This window comes from Phyllopteryx taeniolatus, chromosome 10 (genome assembly GCF_024500385.1).
Source record: "Phyllopteryx taeniolatus isolate TA_2022b chromosome 10, UOR_Ptae_1.2, whole genome shotgun sequence".
Classification (NCBI taxonomy): domain Eukaryota; kingdom Metazoa; phylum Chordata; class Actinopteri; order Syngnathiformes; family Syngnathidae; genus Phyllopteryx; species Phyllopteryx taeniolatus.
In genome coordinates, this window is record NC_084511.1 from 10,329,221 (window position 1) to 10,350,601 (window position 21,381).

Here is a 21,381-nt window from a genome sequence, read left to right on the forward strand (position 1 = left end):
AATTCTCCATCCTTGAAAAACACTATGATGCGCGCTACATTTCATAAACAGACGTTTAAAACAAAAAAAGTCATGGTAGACTGCAAACAACAAATTAGTTGTTTAGCTTCCAGAACATAAACATGGAGGCACACAACACTGTGGCATGATCACATCAAACACTAATCATTCAGGCCGTCTCCACATAACATAATATCATATTTAATGCTTTGCAGGGAACTGGTTTTCAACACAAGGCAAGTCTCCACACTTCTCTCATCTGAGAGACCAATACGCCTGTGTAGGCGCTGCTATTTTGGTTAGCAACAGAGTTCAAATGGGTTCAGCAATTCACTTTTATCCTTCTTGTCAATGATAGTCTATAAACTAACATATTTACGGTTACTACCTGTTTTTTCGGGGATCGGAAAAGGAGTCTATTTGAGGGAGGAGTTTATTTGTTTTTAGTGAATGACGCGCTTCTTTTTTTTCAAAATCACTCTTTTGTTTTTCTCCAATTTCACTCACCCACAGCACCTTCTCTTTAAACTCCATCCTAAATGTCAGCTTTACAGATACCACATTGCTTTGCAGGCTGTGACCTCTACCATGACACACACACACACACGCACACATACACAAACACATGCTTTCATTAAGTTGATGATGCTCCATGGTAATTGACACATGGCCACTATTTAATATTGTAATCCCTTCATTTCTTCCTATTTATTTTCCTGATCATGGTCTGTTTAGCTTGTTAGGGTTAGGGTTAGTCTGTTTTTGTGTGTGTGTGTGTGTCCGTTTTGACAAATTAGATGCAGAGAGGGATGGGAACTGAAGACTGTTGCTTCTGATGAGCTGACCTCCGCCAAGGCGCTTGTTACAGTAAAGGTCCCACGGAACAGCGACAAAAATTTCGCTGGCTTCTCCCAGGTTATGGAGTAGCCACATAAGAAGCATATCATCTTGCGTAACTAAAAGAAATTTGTGCTTGGAGCAATTTAGCGCAATATGCATCTATAAGTAATTGATGAAAAGGCATTTTCTAAAGCTTTTGAAACGTCTTGTTAAATACGAGTCCAATTACAGAGCTCACACATGCTCTGTTTTGGATGAGCTCTGTACTTGTTTCTCTCCGCTGCCTGATTATACAGTAGATGTATTAAAAATGCATGCCACATGCATCAACAAGGCAGAATTCCGAACAGATTTGAATAACACTGTCTACCCAGACCCATAAGGCCTCACATAAATTATTCAAGGTGTTCTAGCCTCGCCAGTAGAAACTGGCTGGAAAAACAACTCCACTAAAATCCACTTTATCTTGTTCATAAGGGGAATTCTCAGTCATTCACCTCCTGTAAAAAGTGAAGGGAAAGGCAGTGCAATGAGATAATCAATTATATTTTTTTCTTTTCTCTCAGCTGTTTCTCTCTCTCTCTCTTTGCAGCTGAGAGGCATAATTCACGTTGCATTCAAAGTCCAATAAAAACGTTATCTGAGAGTGACGAGAATACAGAAGATAAAGTAACGACTGTTTTGTCAGAGCAGCTCCTTTTTTTAATTATTATTTCAAAACACCTTTTGGATAATAAACCTTACCGTAGGCCTGTGTTTAGTAGAGATAGCAGATCTGTGAGCACTAATGGCTCTAGGTAAGCGGTGTTATTATATTTGCTTAGTTTCTGATGTGTCACAATAAGGTGTTATTTTTTTCCCCACCCTCCAGCAGGTGGAAAGAGGTGAGAAAAAAAACATTAGCCTTGGATTTGGCAACCCCCTCACATTCCCCAAAGTAATGCTTGTTGTTACTGTTCCCCCCTTCTATTTCATGTTGCCATGGTGACAGTCGTAGCTCTAAAACCTCAAACATCCTCTCGATGTTCGGCGCTAGCCAAGATGATCGGCCCCTTGGGCGGTGTACTGGTGCTTGTCAACACACGGTTTTCGCCATTGTGGGTTCAATTGAATATAACAGCAATGAGCGGAAACTGCAATTTACTTTTTTATTTGAATGCACAGTGGACCCTCAAAACGTGTCAATCTTCAATTCGTTCTGATTGCAAATGTATTTTCCCCATTCCAGAGGGAACTAGAACTCGGAAGGCTCGGTTTTACAATAGATGACCGCAGCATCCTGTATACCAATGGGGAACCTCTGCTTGCTGAATGCTACAGTATATACAATGGTACCTTGACTTACGAGTGGCCACACTTATGAGTTTTTCAAAACACAAGCCGTCGTTTGATTTTGTTGTTGTTGCTGCTTTGTATTGAGAGGCAAAACTTGAGTTATGAGAGAGCTTCAGCTACAACGCCGCTGGAGAGAAGTGGAAAAAAAAATGTCTGATGCACTTATAGATGTTTATTGAATGGGACAGTAAAACACACTAACACAAAATGAAAGCACTTACAAGAAGTATGGAGCAGAGTCTAACAGTGAACTGTCTAGTAAACCTGACTGACCGCAGCTCCTGCACGTGTCTCACTAGGCCATACCCCTTAAAGGCACATATCAATGAATGTACCACAGTGTGTGTGTGTGTGTGTGTGTGTCACTCTGAGCTTAATTACACTTTAAAATACCAGTTTTAAAATTTGATTTTATTACGTTTCTATATTTATATTTTACAATTAAGTGCTGTTTTTCTTCAGCACATTTCAATTCATTTCAATAGGGAACATTTATTTGATATGAGTAAATTGAGTCATGGAACTAAATAAACTTGTAAGACAAGGTACCACTGCACTGTACATGCAGCATGCAAGTTCCAATGAAACAGCTGACTGTCTTTTGAGTGACATGGAGTACATGAAATAAAAATGTTCTAAATTCAAGAAATAGATCATCCACCTGCAAAACATGGAAACAAGATACAAAAACAATTGTGATCTGTCTTCAGCGCACAGAAAGAAAAATACCCTAGCCCTTAAACTATAAATCCAATGTAGCTCTGGGATACAATTACAAAAAAATGTTTAAATGGTGTAAGGTTTTTAGTTTGACATTTTTGTTGTTGATAGTGAAGCTAAAATAAAATAAATATGTAGCGAACATTACCTTAGATGGACAGCCATTTTAGACGGTAATGTTGCCTTTTTAATAAAAAGAAATATCTATCATCATTTGCATTTTCCTCTTTTTGTTATTGACACTGATACCCATTTGAAAGGGTATACAGTACGTGCAAAAAAAGAGAGAAAAAAAACGTAAACATAAAAGACACTTTTCATTTCGTCTCCTTCCTGTTTTTGTCCGTGTTCTGGATTATAGTTCGATGTTTTTTGCACAAAATTTTTAAATTTGATCCATTAACAGAATATGACCGTCTTATAATTACTGCGTATTGTTGCTTTAAATGTGCATCAATTTCCCTATCATTACCATTGAAGGATAGAGCACCTTCCTATTTTATATATTGTATTAGCTGACACATTCTGCGCAAAATATACTGGAGTTTTTTTTTTTTAAATGAGGTGTATGAAATGAATCATATTGTCTCCAGCACAAAGAGGATGAGCAAAACAATACCTTTTGTTTGTGCGCCATCAGATAAGCACACACGAGCAGAGATAGCAGCGACCAGCTTGAATTGTTTCTTGTGTGTGTGTGTGCATGTGTGTGTGTTCACCAAGCACCTTTTGCACTTGTGACAAAGGGACGGGTCACTGCCAGGCACTCATAACAACCACATAAAAATTTAAGTGGTATTATTTATACACTGGAAATTGGCTTCACGAGGGCAGATCCTATCTGTTCTGAGGGCAAGGGGAGCCCGTTATTTCTCCTATTGGCTTTATCAGTGAAACAGAAAATAGAGTTTGAAAGTGGTTCAATAGACCTCATGCGATGGAGATGCTTTTCCTTGCATCACAAAACATGCAGAAATAGCCAAGACGCAGGGGATGCAATTAGGAAAAGAACAACGAGACCTCCATAAATGAATTTATGAATATAACATCAATAACAAAATACATTTACACTGCAGTGGAGATACAGCGTATCAGCAACCTCTTCTAATTGGACACTTTACAGTATATGAGGAGCAAAGAGGGAAAAACAGAGGAAAGCCAGACAAAAGGGTGAAGGTGGCGAGAGGAAGACAAGAAGAAGACTCACAGCTCTCAAGCTGCATGGTGCACGTCTGAATGTCCATGGGGAAATTCTTCAAGTCCATGGGGCAGGACAGGATGAGAGTCAGCCTGAGATAGAGAAGCAGATTGAAAGGCAGGAGAAAGAGCAGCAAAAGGGGACAGCGAAAGGCACCAAAAGAACTCACAGAAATAATACATAAAGCTGGGAAATCATCAACTGGTGCTCACTCTTTATGCAAACAGACCTTTACATCGTGTTTGTAAACAAAGTGAGTGACTACCACTGACTGAACTGAAAATGAAAACGATATGTTTTGCGTTGCAATGCCAAATATGCCCCCCCAAAAGGTTTCATTTTTCTATTTTCTTAAAAAACAATCTGAATGTATTCAGCGGAACCTGTGGGTGAGGAGGTTCAACGGAATGGATTTTGGAAATAGAGAATACAGGATGTCTGTGTAGATTCTCAGTCATACTGTATGAATGCATTTCAAACCGACTAAAACACTAAAAGCTAAATCTCCTCAAGGAAATATGGAGGAGGAAATATGTAGTGAGAAGTACATTGACCTCTACATTGGAGAGACCAACCAGCCTTTACACAAGCGCATGGCACAACATTGATGAGCAGCTTCTTCTGGTCCAGAGCCAGCAGTTCATTTGCATCTTAAAAGGGACATTTCTTTGAGGACAACGACGTCCACATTTTGCAAAGGGAGGACTCTGTCAAAATTGAAAAGCTGTCTCTAAACAGAGGAGAACGTTTGAAGCATCAACTATCGTCTGCTTATAACAATGTCCTGACATCCCTACCCCCAAATATTGTCTCATTCCATGTGAATAGTTGCCCTAATGAGCTGTTTTGACACATGGCTGGTGAATGACTGACCTGTTGGTATGCAGGACAGTTGTTCACCAGCCATCCTGGGCAACAACAACAACACCCAACTGTGACCACCCCCAGGGGGACACACCCATCAGTGGTATTAATAAGGTGACTCCAAACCTAACATTTAGAACTGAAGAAGCCGTTTGGATTAAAGGTGAGCCATCTTCAACAAACAAGAAAATTCTTGCCTCGAGTCAACCTTTGTGGCTTGTACAATGTACTTGTTTGTTTGTTTTTAATCCACACTGAAAACTGAAGAAAAATCCACATATGGACCACTTATTGCACAGTGCACCTCCACTTATTTGTAGTGGCATCAATAGGCCGGGAATGCTAGGAGGAGATTACCTGCCGGGGTGCACTGACCAGAGGCAACCCTATTGCCGCCACTGGTAAAACGCTCAGGGGCGGCCATTTGACAGAATGTCTCTGACGCCGCTACAAATGATCGCATCACCTTACATTGTTACCTGTCATCTATCTAGAGCAGGTAAAATCTTTGGTTCCATATTAGAAATCCCTCCAATTCCTATACCACTCATCCTCATAGGGTAACGGCTGAGCTGGAGCCTATCCCAGTTGATTGAAGGAGGCGCGGTACACCCTGGACTGGTCACCAGCCAATCGCAGGGCACAGAGACAAACAACCATGGAGATTCACACCTATGGACAATATAGAGTCTTTAATGAACCTAACATGCATGTTTTTGGAATGTGGGAGGAAGCCGGAGTATCCGGAGAAAACCCACGCAGATGTGGTGAGAACATGCAAACTCTCCACACAGGAGCTGAAATTTGACCCCCGAACCCTAGACCTGTAAGGCAGATGTGCCAGCAACAAAACACCCTGCTGCGCCACATTAGGAATTATGGTTGTTAAATCGGGCACACATCCAGTCATTCAGTGTGGACAAAACTTGGGCTATGCTTATATTGTTACACAACTGTTGAACTGAATGAATAAACCAAACAAATGCTTGAAAACAAACAAAAGATTAAATGCAAATGTATGTACTGAACTCATGTTCTGTCGTGATCTGTGTTTTGTCTCTAGCTGTAAGCTGGCTCTTATCTTTTTCTTGTTTTTTTTTTGTTTCCTTTAGGGGATGTGGAGTGAGCAAGGAGGCGCGCACCTGGGAGCGATTGGCAATCACCTCTCAGTCTTAAGCGCTTCGTGCACACCTGGTAGACGCTGGATCGTTCCTCTTGTTTGTCCCCGTTTGTATTAGAGGCTGACATTTTTTCGCAATTCCCACCGGGTCCCATGGGAGTGAATTTCACTATTAATCACGGGGTTGGGCAGGAGCCGGAGCAAAAGTCACTCTGAGTGGTACGAGAGTGGAAACCGTGACTTGCGTCCATGCCGGGTGACTTTCGAGATATTAATAAAAACGGAGCAGGATGGAATAGGGGTAAAAAATGTGGAGGTGGGGGAGCGGGTATGGGAGTGGTTTCTTGAACATTTTGACTCTGGATTGGGAGGGAATGGGATCAATCTGTGTGGTAGTGGGAAGGAGCGGGAGTCAAAATCCACTCCCGTTTCATCCTCTAGTTTGTATCACACCTAGTTTTACTTTGTACTCCTCCCAGTAGGATTTAGCTGTTTTTTTAATTCATTTTTTTTGTCGCGGTCTGCCTAGTGAGCCTTCATGGTTCCTCTTCCCAGCACCGTAAGCCTCATGTTTCTCTAGTCTTCGCCTTTTGTTGTGGTGTTTTTGTTTGCTTTTGTCTTGCTCCATACTTTTCCGTTAGTCCTTTTCCTACCCGTTTGGTAGCTCTTTTTGTTCGCCAGTTTTTGATCTTTTGTATTTGACAGTTTTATATTTTACTTTAGTTTTTAGTTTAAGACTATTGACTTACCTCAACGCTCTGTTGGTGCTTTGGGGCCCAACTTGTCACAAACTGTAATATGAACTGTACTTAACTGTTTTTTTTTTTTTTTTTTTTTTTTTTTTAAACCGCTGCAACATTTTGCAAAGTTTGAACATTTAATTGAGTGTGTACTGTACCTAAATATTTCAATTTAATACCACTGCTAATGCTTACTCTGGACATAGTGGACTTCCTGTTGCACTACATTTACATTTCACTGAAGGAATAATTAAGATTTTATAATACATAATCTTGACAGGCATTGGAAATTAAGGCAGCATGTATGTTAGCTGCTACTATTGTCAAAGGGGGTGTCTTCAAGTCAGGATTTGTAGTGTTAAGTAGTAGTATATATGTATTTTATGACGTTGTGGTATTTTATAACATTTTCTATACTTTTTTCACCATTGTCAAGTTACCTTTTTAAACTTTCTCTAACACTGAATTTAGCTTTTGATTTAACCTTTGAATTAGTTACAAAAATTATATTAAAGTGTGCTCATTTCTTTCATCCATCTGTCCAACCAAATGCAGGTGGTTTACGGTGGTGACACAACCTAAGTTTGTATTTAAATGGAACACGAGTCTATCACTTCCTCCCCTCACACAGTAGTAAAGTCAGAATAACAGTAATCTTTGTGTGGAATAACCCATCTAGGCCATAAATATAAAGCCATCAAATGAAACACAGTTAGTACGCCTGGGACCGTGTTAGGGTCAGTTAGGGAAAAAAAGCAATTGTCTTTACCTGATGCTGTACAGAACGCTGCCATCTTGGAAAATTCTCAGTAACTTGTTGTCTGTGGTGACCTCGTGGAAGTTGGCGCCCTTCTCGTTGGCAAAAAACAAATCGGGTTTCCAGATGGAGTCCAGCATGGACGGATCTAGATCCAGTGAGTCGTCTGGATATTCGCTGTATGCCAGACGGGGGTCATTCCATTTCTGGCGTAGGAACACATTGAGCCTGTAGTCCTGTTGGGTAGAAGCAGTTAGAATAGCGTGATTCTTCAAATAAATAGCTGGTTGCAATTAGTCGCTTGATGCACTGTCCGTTGATAGGAAGAAAACCCCCACGATTGTTCACACACAGATATTAAAGGGTTAACTACTAAGCCCTTATTTAAGCTTTCTTGCTAACCAAAACAGCAGCACTTAGTTTGGCATGTAAACAGTCTCTCAGATTAATTGAAGTATGGGGTTTAACTACATGTTGCAAACGAGTTCCCTGCACAGTGTTATGCAGAGACAGTCAATCAATAATTTTTTGACAAACTGCTGGTTGAAGTTTTTTTTCATTTCTGTCCACTTGTGTTTGCTAGCCATTCTGCATGTCGTAGAATGCAATGAAAACTTAGGATGGGTCTAGTTTCATGTCCACGAAGAAATGTTACAAATCCCCGGTATTACACCATCAGTACACAACGAAATAAGTTTATCCATTGGTAGATACATTTTCTTTTTCTTTAGCAAACTCAATAGAAGACTTTTTGACCTTTTCAGTGGCAAAACAGCAAGACTTTCCACATGCAGTGCGCTTACATCTTACATCAGTCAACTCATCCGAAGCGAGGAAAAAGTACGGCGCTGCATTTATGTCCTTCACTTGTGTTTCCGCCACTTGATGTGCCATCATGATGGTACGCAGAGGTGGGTAGTAACGCGCTTATATTTACTCTGTTTCATTTACTCAAGTCACATTTTTCATAAACTGTACTTGTCAGAGTACTTTAAATGCACCGTACTTTTTACTTTTACTTGAGTATTTATGTGAAGGATTGATACTTTTACTATGTTACAATCATCAACATGCCGTTCGCTACTTTTATTTATTAATTCTTGGGTGTGCACGTCTATTTTTAAACTCCATTTTCAATAAGGTGCCCGTGATCAAACGGGATCACGAATGTCATTTGACTCCAATTCACCAATCAGACGACACAAGGCAGTCGTATGACCAGGCACGTAGCCTTCGCGAGCCAATCAAAATGACAAATTCTTCACCAATCAGACGACACGACAGTCACATGACCGCGCACATAGCCTTCGCGAGCCAATCAAAATCACTAATTTTTTGGTGAAAAAAACAACCGCGTGTTGATTTTACAGACTCCAAAAAAAACAACAGCTTTATCATGCAGCTCTTAAATTGTGACTGCCCAAACTTGGATATTTCAGCCCACTTCTAACTTGAGAAAACACCTTGCGGTAAGTTGCAGGTGTTTCTATTGTTGTTTTGGCAGTGGACATGGCAAAATTAGCACTATCCCTTCGGTTTCACACACGTACACGCACACACAATCAATAAGTCTGTTCAGCAAACAGCTTCTTCATTAAGTCATTTAAGCGAATAAAGCAAATAATGTTTCTGTAGGGCCCAATGTATGTGTTGTTGGTTTTTGGGCTGTTTGAAATTGAAATGGTGGCAGGTGTGTGTCGACTCCCATATATTATTTTTTTTTTTTAAATTTTATTTGATGTTCATGCTCTGATTTAAAAAAATATATATCATAAGTTACTCACAAGTTACTCTTGTAGTTTTTTCATTGAGTACTTTCTTACTCTTAGTCAAGTAAATATTTGGATGACTACTTTTTACTTTTACTTGAGTCATATTATTCTAAAGTAACAGTACTCTTACTTGAGTACAATATTTGGCTACTCTACCCACCTCTGATGGTACCATTGTGAACAGCTCTTGCTGACAGAGGCATGTCTTTTATTCTTTTGATTATATTATATTTATCCCCAAAATTGTCAAAAGGTTCATTGGCCATTTTGAGCATGAATGCTTTGGCATACTCACCATCTGCTTTCCATTCCTAACTATTGCCAAAAGGACCTGCAAAGCTAGATGAATTACAGTCAGGTTGTTGGGTCCATACATAGAGTTGCTGCTGACTAGCTAGAATTCTGCACATTAGCCCTTGGCATACCTTCTTTCTCGTGTCCTCCGCTGGATATTTCCATGCAAATGTAGCATGGCGTGTGTCGAAGTGCCACTTTATATTTGACCGTTTTATCTATCACAGCGCAGAACATGCTCCCTCCACAATGGTGAATTCCTCGGTCCATTCGTGCAGCAATGCACGGTACTCATCTTTCTTTCTTTTCACCATTTTTCTTAGTCAAAAGCTACCTGACTATTTGATTATAAGGAGGGAAGTTTTTGTCTTGCCCTTACAATGACCCGAGTAGGCTACTGCATTATCCATTAAAAATAGAGTCTGACCCTACTGTATCCAGAAGGACAGCTGGCATTGTCTCCAGCCACCCACACTGTGGTAGAAAATGGCTGGATGGATTAAAATGATGGAGAATATTTTAGATTTTTATTTTTTAACACTGTGATTTCTGTAATGTTTCATTTTAAAATGTCATCTGAGTTATTCATATTATTTATTGTGTTAAGAATTGTCAGCTAAGATTTACTGTATCTGCGAGCCAGATGCAGTCCTCAAAATAGCCACATGTGGCTCATGAGCCATTGGTTCCCGAACCCTTGTCCGTAGGTGTGAAAGTGCGTGTGATATGGTTGTTCAACGATTGGGCGACCAATCCAAGTACCCTGCCACTCGCCTTAAGTCTGCTGTGATAGGCTCCAGCTCACCTGTGACCCGAGTGAGGGCAAGTGGTATAGAAAACGGATGGATGGATTAGTCCAAAAGTGCATACAAATGAAAGCCTCCCCCCATCTGCAGAATGGAAATATGGTAATCAAGATTTATGATTGAGTTGCACCGATCTATGTTCACAATCTGTTAAAAAAAAAAAATGTTGTCCATCGTTGCCTTTCTTTGCAACTTTTTCTGGATAAAAAAGATATCATTGACAGTGTGTGCAATGATATCATTGGCATTGTTGCTATGTCTTGACAGGAAGTCCAGGGATCCAAGGCCTCCTGTCAGACCCGTTTAAACAGTTCCCTACTTTCCTATGCTGACCTAGCAGCTAGATCACTGTGGATGTAAGCCCCGAGCGCAGCCGTTTTACCATGCAGCCCTTTGCCCTGCCCCCCATTCATTTTCTCAGTGTTTCATTTTAATTGCAAAGTCGACACTTCATTATTCGCGCTCCAGTGATGTGTTGGTCTTGGAACGTTGCACTGTATGATCCATGAAGCGCAGAAATGAGGCAACAGGCTCTAACTGTTAGAAAGCAAGCAAGCATTTTTGTCATTTTGAATATGAAACCAAAAACAATGGTGGTCCGCGATCCCAAATGAATTCCAGCGAGATTTAATGAGACAGCTGCAACTTTCCGCAATGAAATGCAGGATCTTCTTACCATAGTGGTTTCCGTGATGGAGCCAAAGCTGTTGATGAAAATATTGCAGGTGACATTCACGGGCGGGCCTAAAGGAGAAAGTACACATTTTGAGAATCAGAAATTGCTTATCTATCATTCAAATACAGGTTCACATCATAATGGCCTTAAACTGGAACAAAACATAAACTGTATGTGACTTTCAACTAGTGCTTGGCGATATAAGCTTAAAATAAAATCTATTTTTTTCTCCACACAAAAATCTGATATTTTCCCCAACCTTTGCTGATTGAAAATGCAAATGACAAAGACATTCAAAACATACTTTGATTTTAGTTTTTTTCTCTTCTGGGATTTGCTTTATCTTCCCTGATACCAAACAAGCTTTAAAACTGTTTTATTCCCAAGCGTGAACCTGCATCGACTGCCACAGAAGTAATAGAAATAAATATTTTTTTCTTCAGTGATAAGGTAAAAATAAGTTCCTTTTGTGAAAACATGTACAGTATGTAAACATAATCCTTCATTAATACATTTTGATTTTATTTTTTAAATTTTCAACAATATAGCATCATAAAATTAACCATCAAGCTGCCTAGCTAGGCGAGCCCATATGTCTGTTGTGAAAGAGTTAACGTCACTCCAACTTTCTCGTGTAGTTGTACAGGTGAGGCAAGGTGACCTCTATGGACTTGAAGTTTACTTATTCCCGATGGCCCGTGGCAAGTCAATAATGGTCACGGGCAAGCTAGCAAAACATGCACATTCACGATCGGACAAGCGGATGGAAAAAAATATAGTCGTATGTAGGGATGTCACAATATTCACAATATTGAGAAATTAAAAGTAACTCAATATCGTCATGGCCTTGTCTTGGCATAAAATAATGAGCCGTTGTGCTTAAAATGTAGTTTTGTGTTGTCTATAGGAAGCCAAGCCGCTTAGCCAGGCTGCTACAGCGCATCACTTCCTCATTTGAGTAAACGCACCCGATTGGACACGTAACCCATGTGACAAGATGTGTACGTCTAAAGAAATACACTGATTGGCTGACTAGCCCGCGTGACCGCAGCGTTGAGAGTAGTGTTGCAACTTTTACGGCGTACTACGCTTGAGTTGAAGGTCACGGGTGAATGAACATAACTAACTCCCATTAAAACATATACCTCCGGAATTACATTCCATTAGTCCCAAAAGCAAAATAATAAAATAGGGCCGCTCCATATAACTGCAAAAATAAATAATACTTCATACATACATACATACATACTTCCCTCTCTTCAAATGTAATGTCCACATTTCAAATACTGTATAAACATATCAAAGAGACTGCTCAGAAAAATAAAACATTTTACAATATCACTAAGCGGAGGAAAATAAACAATTTAGGAGTTCCTTGATTATTTTATTTATTGTTACTTGGCTGGCGATTGGTCAGTACATCTGCCTCATAGATCTGAGGACCTGGGTTCAAATCCGGCTTTGCATGTTTGGAGTTTGATGTTCTCCCCGTGGCTGGGTAGGTTTTCACTGTCAACCTTCCTGCAATACCGTCAGCCTTTCCACATTACCGCAATAACTATCAAACCATGAGATTAATACAGTGATAAAACCGAACCGTAACACATTGCAAACATTTGAGTGCACTTGACCGACCACGGCAATCTCAAGTTTGCCACGGGCAAGCAAAAATTTTAGCCCTAGACAAGTGAACCTAAAAAGTTAATTTCGAGCCCTGCCTCTGCAAAATATTTGTGGCTTGGAAGTACATGCCTTGGGTCAAAAGTTTCCAATGTGGATAATTCATGGCTTTTACAATGTATAAACATGAACATTTTAAATAACAGAAGTAGTAATATAGTGTTCCCTCGTTTTTTGCGGTTAATGGGGACCAAAACCCCCCGCGAAAGGTGAAAAACCGCGAAGTAGGATTTGCCCAGGGAGGTAGCCTCCCTCACTGATGAGGTTAGGAAACTCTTCCTCCACGTAACGACGAGCAGCATCGTTGTCAGCTATACAGAGGCACGCTTCTGAGGGCGTATCTTTTTTGAAATTTTTCGAACCAGCCTTTTTTTTTTTTGTGACTATTTTGGAAAAACCCGCGAAGCACTGAAGCCGCAAAACGTGAAGCGCGAAGTGGCGAGGGAACACTGTATTAGGATTTGCTTTTATATATGAAAAAAAAATGCTGGAATTGTTTTTTGTTTCTTGTTTTTTTCTGAACAATAAAACAGTCACCGCGCGGCTGGCTACCTATTTTTGAGGACCGCAGCCACTGGCCGCACGCTGTTGTTGGCTCAAAGTTAAACAAATAATCTATTTCCCCAGATATTTTGAAGGCATTTCAATTCAGCTAGTGTTGAGTACATGCCACAAGTCCTATCTCACTAGGGAGATATAAAGTTACAAATATCTGAGTACAGTGTAAGTTGTTCCTTCGTTTTAAGTTGAGCAGATATGCTTTACAGTGTGGGTAGTGAGACTCTTGACGCGGTGCAGTGAGGGTGTTTTTCACAGACGGAATTTATAAAGCTCGAGACATGTAAGGCTAGAGTTGTGTGATCCCAGCACGTGCAAGACGTGGCAAGATGGCCGAACACACGCGTGCGCACGTCCGTTTGCCGTTCAATAATGTTCTATCTTCAGAAAGGAGAGGGTGTAAGTGGAGGAGATTGACGAAAGCAGTGAAAAAGACGGCGACTTTCAACCACCACGTCTTATATAATGAAACGTTGTTAAGGGAGAATTAAAATATACGTAAAGTTGCGAAAGTTCATCCATCCATCCATTTTCTGAGCCGCTTCTCCTCACTAGGGTCGCGGGCGTGCTGGAGCCTATCCCAGCTATCATTGGGCAGGAGGCAGGGTACACCGTGAACTGGTTGCCAGCCAATCACAGGGCACATAGAAACAAACCACATTCGCACCTACGGGCAATTTAGAGTCCCCAATTAATGCATGTTTTTGGGATGAAACCGGAGTGCCCGGAGAAAACCCACGCAGGCACGAGGAGAACATGCAAACTCTACACAGGCGGGCCGGGGATTGAACCCGGGTCCTCAGAACTGTGAGGCTGACGCTCTAACCAGTCGACCACCGTGCCGCCTGCGAATGTTCAACCACATGAAATTTGTACTCACGTTCACTGAAAAAAGGGTCGCGACCATTTTGGTCGCAGTCTCCAGCCCTGTAGTGGAAATTAAACTTTTACGCAAGTTTTTTTTTTTTTTTTCTTTAAATAGCTGCTAGATGGGCGGCACGGTGGACGACTGGTTGGCACATCTGCCTCAAAGTTCTGAGGACCGGGGTACAAATCCCGGCCCCGTCTGTGTGGCGTTTGCATGTTCTCCCCTGTGCCTGGGTGGGTTTTCTCCGGGCACTCCGGTTTCCTCCCACATCCCAAAAACATGCATGGTAGGTTGATTGAGGACTTTAAATTGTCCGTAGGTGTGAATGTGTGCGCGAATGGTTGTTTGCAATTGGCTGGCTACCAGTTGAGTGTGTACCCCACCTCTCACCCGAAGTTAGCTGGGATAGGCTCCAGCATGCCCGCGACCCTAGTGAGGATAAGCGGAACGGAAGATAAAGTACTCTCGTTAAAAAGAGCACCACAAAAGGTCGGAAAAGTTGTTGAATATAGTGAGCTAATAGTCAAATTGGTAACACTGACTGTGTTTTTGTCAATTGGCGCTTCTCTGTTTGCACCAAGGTGGCACGGTGGACTACTGGTTAGAGCGTCTGCCTCACAGTTCTGAGGACCGGGGTTCAATCCCCGGTCCCGCCTGTGTGGAATTTGCATGTTCTCCCCGTGCCTGCGTGGGTTTTCTCCGGGCACTCCGGTTTCCTCCCACACCCCAAAAACATGCATGAATTGGAGACTCTAAATTGCCCGTAGGTGTGAATGTGAGTGCGAATGGTTGTTTGTTTGTATGTGCCCTGCGATTGGCTGGCAACCAGTTCAGGGTGTACCCCGCCTCCTGCCCGACGATAGCTGGGATAGGCTCCAGCACGCCCGCGACTCGAGTGAGGAGAAGCGGCTCAGAAAATGGATGGATGTTTGCAGCAATGTTGTTCTTGGAAGCAGTGCATGTCAGTGGGGACGTGCTTTGAACTACAAAAGCTGCTAAAAAATAAATACAAAAAAAAAAAAAAGGAAAGATTTGACCAGCTCTCTGTTCAACCTTTGCTTTTGTCACTATGCATACGAAAGCAGCTCTTGTTCGCGTTTTGACCATTTTGAAGTCAAGTGGAAACTCCATTGGCAAACTATCGGAAAAAATATGCCTCTTAAGAGTTTGAATGCAAGACCTAAGGCCCGGTACACACATAAAGACAATTGGGCTGTTTTCGTCCCAATTTTTCACCTTCCCGACCAAGGACATCAAACGCCAGACAATCTTATGTCTTATATGCTTAGGTCTGATGTGTGTTAAGTGTGGATTTGTCCTGATAATAGGGTCCAAAACGGGTCACGGCCAACAATCATAGGTATTGAACGCGTTCGATATTTACAACCAAAAATCTTCATAAAATTGGTGAATTGGAAAAGGAATGTAGCCAATCATGAAGCGCTCTGACTCAGGAACAATAAAGCGGCCGTAAATGAAAACAAACGTGTCTTACCAGATGTTACATTTTTTTTGTAGAAAAGTGGGTTACCCAAAGGGCAAGAATTCTTTTCCAAACTAAGTCATTTTGAGACATTATTGGCATTTACCAGCCTCCTGCAACTTTTGGAAACACTTGGGTAATACTGGCACATACCTTTAAGTGTTTTCTTCGTTTTTGTTTGATCATATGAGATCATACAAGATTTCTGCGCCGTAGGACGCATTTGTCGAACGGCGGCAGAACAGCATCTTAATGTCTGTGGTGTTGTGTGTTGAGATAATTGGAGCATACTACGCACAATACAACCAAAATTGTTAAATGTCTGAGTTTTTATCTTTATGTGTGGGGTCTGTCACAGATAAAAAAAAAATATATATATATATATATTTTTTTAAATGCTTATTTGTGTACCAGGTCTAAGCTAATTGTGTGAGGTTTAGCTTTTTGTTTGACTTTTTGCTACACTTATTCGAATGGAATGGTCTGTCTCCATGGTGATAGCATATCAAGCATGAGCTTCCATTGCAGTGAGAAACACATGTCCTTTCAAAAAAGCATGGCGTAGTGGTTAATATGCCTGCATCACAGTCGAGAGGGTCCGTGTTGAAATCTCAGCTTCAGCCTTTCTGTGTGGGCTTTGCATGTGCTCTCCGTGCTTATGTGAGTTTTCTCCACGTACTCTGGCTTCCTTCCACATGCCAAAAACATGCACGTTTCAATAATGACCCTAAATCTTTAATAGATGTGAATGGCTGCCTTGTTAATATTGAAGTCAGTGTCTGGGCCTTCAAAAAGCGTATGTGTGATTGTGGTCCACTTTCTGGCCCTTACATCACACATTTGCTCTGCTTTGTTTCCCCATCTCTGGGCAATGGACTGGGATTAATGTTTTTTTTTTATCGTGGCGGCTTCCTGGCATGTCTGTCCTTGGCTCATTTGCTTACCTTTGAAGTTGGGTCTGATGCGAGCATCGTATCCCGACGTTCTTCCCATGAGCTTGTCCAGGAAGTCGGAAGGCGACAGCTGCGGTGCCCTGACGGGGGGCTTTATCTCCTCCTTACAGGAGCTCAGTCTGACAGGTTGATGGAACAAAGACAAAGAGGAGGAGATGGGGTGTTAATTGAGATGATGTAAATTGGCTCTACTACTGCTTCTGTTCTGGTTCCTCTCAAAAGTGTTTTATAGACTTGTGTTGTTGTGCACCAAACCTTGCTGTGTGCACTAGGAACAGAAAATGTCTTTCCGCAAAGTTGTAAGCACACAATTGTCCAAAATGTCTTACTAAATTGAGCAATTCAGATTTTTACTTGATTAGGAGCAGTGTCTTAGCATCCAAAGTTGAACTAAAAGACTTCAACCAAAATGTCTTAAGTTCCATCATGCAAAATGGCAGTGTATGTGTATGTAAAATATGTAGACTAGTTCATTAAAACTAAATAACACTTTAATTCATTCACATTTTAAAAATGTATCATTGAAATTGAAGTATTTCATCAAATGCATAATTTTAAGAACGCAGTTATTTTGTATTGCCAATAACTCTGTGAACCAATTATCTAGTAAAATAAACAAATACAAATATGTAAAAATTAATAAGTACATTTTAATTCATCCATTTATGAAAAACAGCCAAATGAATGCAACAAATATTACAGGAATCTTGATTATTTAAATGCTCTGTGGGGCAGATTAAAGATCGGAGGGGGCTGTATGTGGCCCGCAGAGCATAGGTTGCCCACCCCTGTTCTATGGAATGAACTCTTTTTTTGCTTTTGCTTTTTCTTTGGCTTTTTTTTTGTTGGTTTCTTTGTGATTTCATAATGGAACCAGTGACGATCACCATAGAACCAGGAGAGGAAATCACGGCGACAGGGGCTTTTATATATGAAATATACATGTATCGCTCATCAAAAACCATTTCCTGTTTCCTCTCCATTAGATATCTGTTAGTCAAAGGGTGAGTAGTTGTACTGTATTTTAGTTTTATGATACTCTCTACACTTCCAGACAAGAGTGTTCCAATGACTTATGAGTGCCGCACACATTTTTCAAGTTATAAGCGATGGTCGATTTTTATTTTTTTGCTCTGTGTTGTGAGCCAGAAGCAAAAGTGAAGTGAAAAAAAGGAGAGCCAGTCAGGCCACAAATAGACAAACAACCATTCGCACTCACATTCACTACTATCAGCAATTTAGTCCTCAATGAACCTACCATGCATGTTTCTGGACTGTGGGAGGAAACCGGAGTACCTGGAGAAAACCCACACGGGCATGGGGAGAATATGCAAGCTCCACACAGCGAGGCCAGAGCCTGGATTTGAACCTTCGATCTTAGAACTATGAGGCAGATGTGCGAACCAGTTTTGCAACGTGCCGCCCACATTAAAACATTGCCTGGAACAAATTAATTCACTTAACATTATTTCCTACGGGAAAACTTTTGCAATTTTGCAAGTCAACCAGTGTCACAGAACAAACTGTGTTCCACTGTAATGAATGATAGGTTGGAGTTATAATGCGACAGAATATGAAGAAACGTCAACTCAGTGGTGTACGACACAAAGTTAAAATTGTCTTATGCCTGGCCTACGCTTGTTGTTTTGGTAAATATCCCGGTGGGGAGAAAGGGAGGCGGGCATGGCGAGTGTAAGGGCGGGAATAATCAACAGCAACGAGAAAGAGGAGGCGGCAGTTATAAAGTTATAAAGCACAGTAACAATGAGAATGGTTTCGGCACTGAATTTGATTTATTAGCTGAAAGATGCATGCATACGGTTTATGATGTAAAAGTGTAGTTGTTTTAGTCCCCTCTTGCGTGATGTTGCGCACCATCCATGTTGTGTCCATCACTTCACACATACTGAAAAAAGCTTTTTCCCTCCCTCGCAAACAAAGTCAGCAAAGGCTCGATAATTTGATAGTTTCTAAAAGCTTATCTTGAACGATTATCATGTGGACTGGGATGTGATAAAGAGTGATTTTTCCTCCCCCATCTGCTCAGAAAACGGTCAGGCCAGTGAACGGAATTTGTGAACCTGTTCAATATTTACGAATGCAAATCCTGTAGGATGTAGTCACATAACACCGTGATTGTGTCGTGAAACGGAACGACAGTCGATAAGGAAGCGATCTGAAGCTTCCAGTGTTGCCATACACAATTACAGAAGCAACTAATTGAGTTGAGCGTTTGTATACAGTAATGCCTCACTATACCATGGTTCACTTATTGCAGATTCAGTGCATCACAGAAGTTTTAAAAAATGTATTAGTGTAGTGCAGTTACTCACCTGCACATCTGTGGTACGGTTGGTATTATTGACTATTTTACTATAATGTGGCAGCAATGACTCGCATAAGGACAAATTGGCTATTTAACTTTGTAGCTTAGTGAGCAATTTCAACTCATACATTTGGTAAGTCACCAAGCTGCTTCGTAATGCAGTCAACATGACTGGAATGCCACTGTTTAACACACACTGTTTTCCCCGGGTACTCCGGTTTCCTCCCACATCCCAAAAACATGCCGAGTAGGTTCATTGAAGACTCTAAATTGCCCGTAGATGTGAATGTGTTTGCGAATAGTTGTTTGTTTGTATGTGCCCTGCGATTGGCTGGCGACCAGTTCAGGGTGTACCCCGCCTCGCAGCAGCAGGATCTACTTCCCATGACGCATTGCACTGCCTACACTCCCCACTCATATGGAGTGTGCAGATGGTGGCCTCAAGTGGACAAATACTGTAGAATGCCTGCACCTCTCTAAACTATTACATATTAACAAATTGCACATATATATATTCTTGCACATATATATATTCTTGTACAAGTATTTGACTGCCCGATTATTTTCCCACGCTGGCCCACTTGGTGGCGCACTCAAAATGACATAGCTGAAATGACGGCATGGAAGTGACGCATTTTACCAAGTAATGGGTGGAGAGCGCCCCCTTGTCTTTTGTAAAAACCTCACTAAGCCTATTATTTTGAGTCTCTGTAGCAGGAAATAATCATACAATAATTAGTGTGTAAACGAAAACTAATAGTAATTGCCACAAATAAACAAAACCTCTTTCCTCGAGGATCTGTTCGCTGCCCAACAAGGTGCCCGACATAAAAAAATGCATGCACAAACACGGCAATAAATGGCAATGACTCACTCTATCTGCATTGTAATGCGTGGGATATTTCTGGCTGATATCGTCATCACAAATGCAGACAGCCTTCAAATATAGAAGAAAACAATAACAGCCGTCTGTAGCGACCGAAATCCATACATCTTTCCAAGGACCCCTTAGGCACGCACATTTTGTAATGGTGACATAACTCCAGCTAGTTAATGCATACAGTACTCTGTGGTTAGCATCAGGTCCAGTTATACCTACACTCTGTAGCAGTGCATCACCATATTTGGGAGGATAGTTGGCTAGGAATGTGCTGTCCAATTAGACGATCAATAGCTCAACAATCCTGTGGGAAGTGTTTAATCTTTTTTAATGCTTTTTTAGGTGACCCATAAAAACCAAATAACCTCGAAAGCAAAATGTCCCTGCAGTCATACAAATGAGAATTCAAGCAATAAGATTTTGTATTTCTATTTGTTTTTTTTTTTTAAGAAAAACATGCCTCTAAAGCAGCATCAAAATTAAGAGTTGAACCATTGTCATGCATGATGTCACGCCAGACATTCCGTGGCTATATTATTTGTTTTTCTTCTTTTTTTGTGGTTTTTTTGTTGTGGCATTTGGTCCAATAGATTGCTATCATGGATGACGTCAGCATATTGTGCCTTACCTAAGCTTACCACAGTAGAGCGCAGTTTAGTATGAACACTACATTTTTTGCCTTTTCTTGGGCTTTTTTTTATGTCCATAAAGTCAAGATTGTGCTTTTTCTTGTCTTTACGTTTTACTTAAAGCAGTGGTTAACTTTTACACTTGTCTGAGAGTTGATAATGTCAAAACGTTACCTTGAAACATTACCTGATTTGTTCACATACAGAGCATGAAGAGCTGCTGTATTCCTGGTTATTTTTCATTGAGTGAGCTGGGGGCATTTCTTTGTGCAGACACGTGACACGGCTGGGCAAGGGTGCAAGCAGTATAGGGGGCGGTGGGCAGCGACTGAAATCTTGCTCGCATTTCGAAAAATTGCATATCCTGCATTCAAATGGTGTGCAATGGGGAGAAAGCAGCATGTGCCAGGTTTATCTTGTCCGCTTTTGACATGTAGTACTGATGAGGGTCAGCTCTATTTATTTCGGTCCGTTCACATTACCAGTGCCATGCATTTGGTAGCTGAGCCTTCAGTGGGGTCTTAACCAATTTAATCCACCGCTTTATACCACTATGATCACATCACAATTATCGAACCCATCAATACTACACAAAAACACAATATGACAACATGCAACTGTGCCACGTACATGATTTGGAGCAGTTCAGAATCAAAATGTATCTAATAACACGACAAAACAAAAGCATATTCACCAGAGATGATGATTATTCAATGTGTCTATGTCTGCAGATTACTACACACTATTTTGTTAGTTGAAGTTGGCTGTATATAAATAAAGCTGAGTTCAGTTGAGTTGACGAACAAGTTTTGCTCTGACCAATTCTGCGAAAGGAAAAATGCTGATGTCATAAACTTAAAACTGATTGGTTAAAGCAATCAG

At 40.9% G+C, this 21,381-nt stretch overlaps 1 protein-coding gene across 2 annotated transcripts in view; it reads right to left on the minus strand.

Moving 5' to 3' along the window:
* glra4a (glycine receptor, alpha 4a) overlaps positions 1-21,381 on the minus strand; it is a 60,188-nt gene that overhangs the window by 16,265 nt on the left and 22,542 nt on the right. For both annotated transcript variants that reach the window (XM_061788320.1, XM_061788319.1), the window contains exons 2-5: positions 16,656-16,783; positions 11,123-11,190; positions 7,587-7,810; positions 4,103-4,185 (exon numbers count right to left, since the gene is read on the minus strand). In XM_061788320.1, coding sequence (XP_061644304.1) covers positions 4,103-4,185; positions 7,587-7,810; positions 11,123-11,190; positions 16,656-16,783 — 503 coding nt within the window. The remainder of the gene's footprint in view (positions 1-4,102; positions 4,186-7,586; positions 7,811-11,122; positions 11,191-16,655; positions 16,784-21,381) is intronic.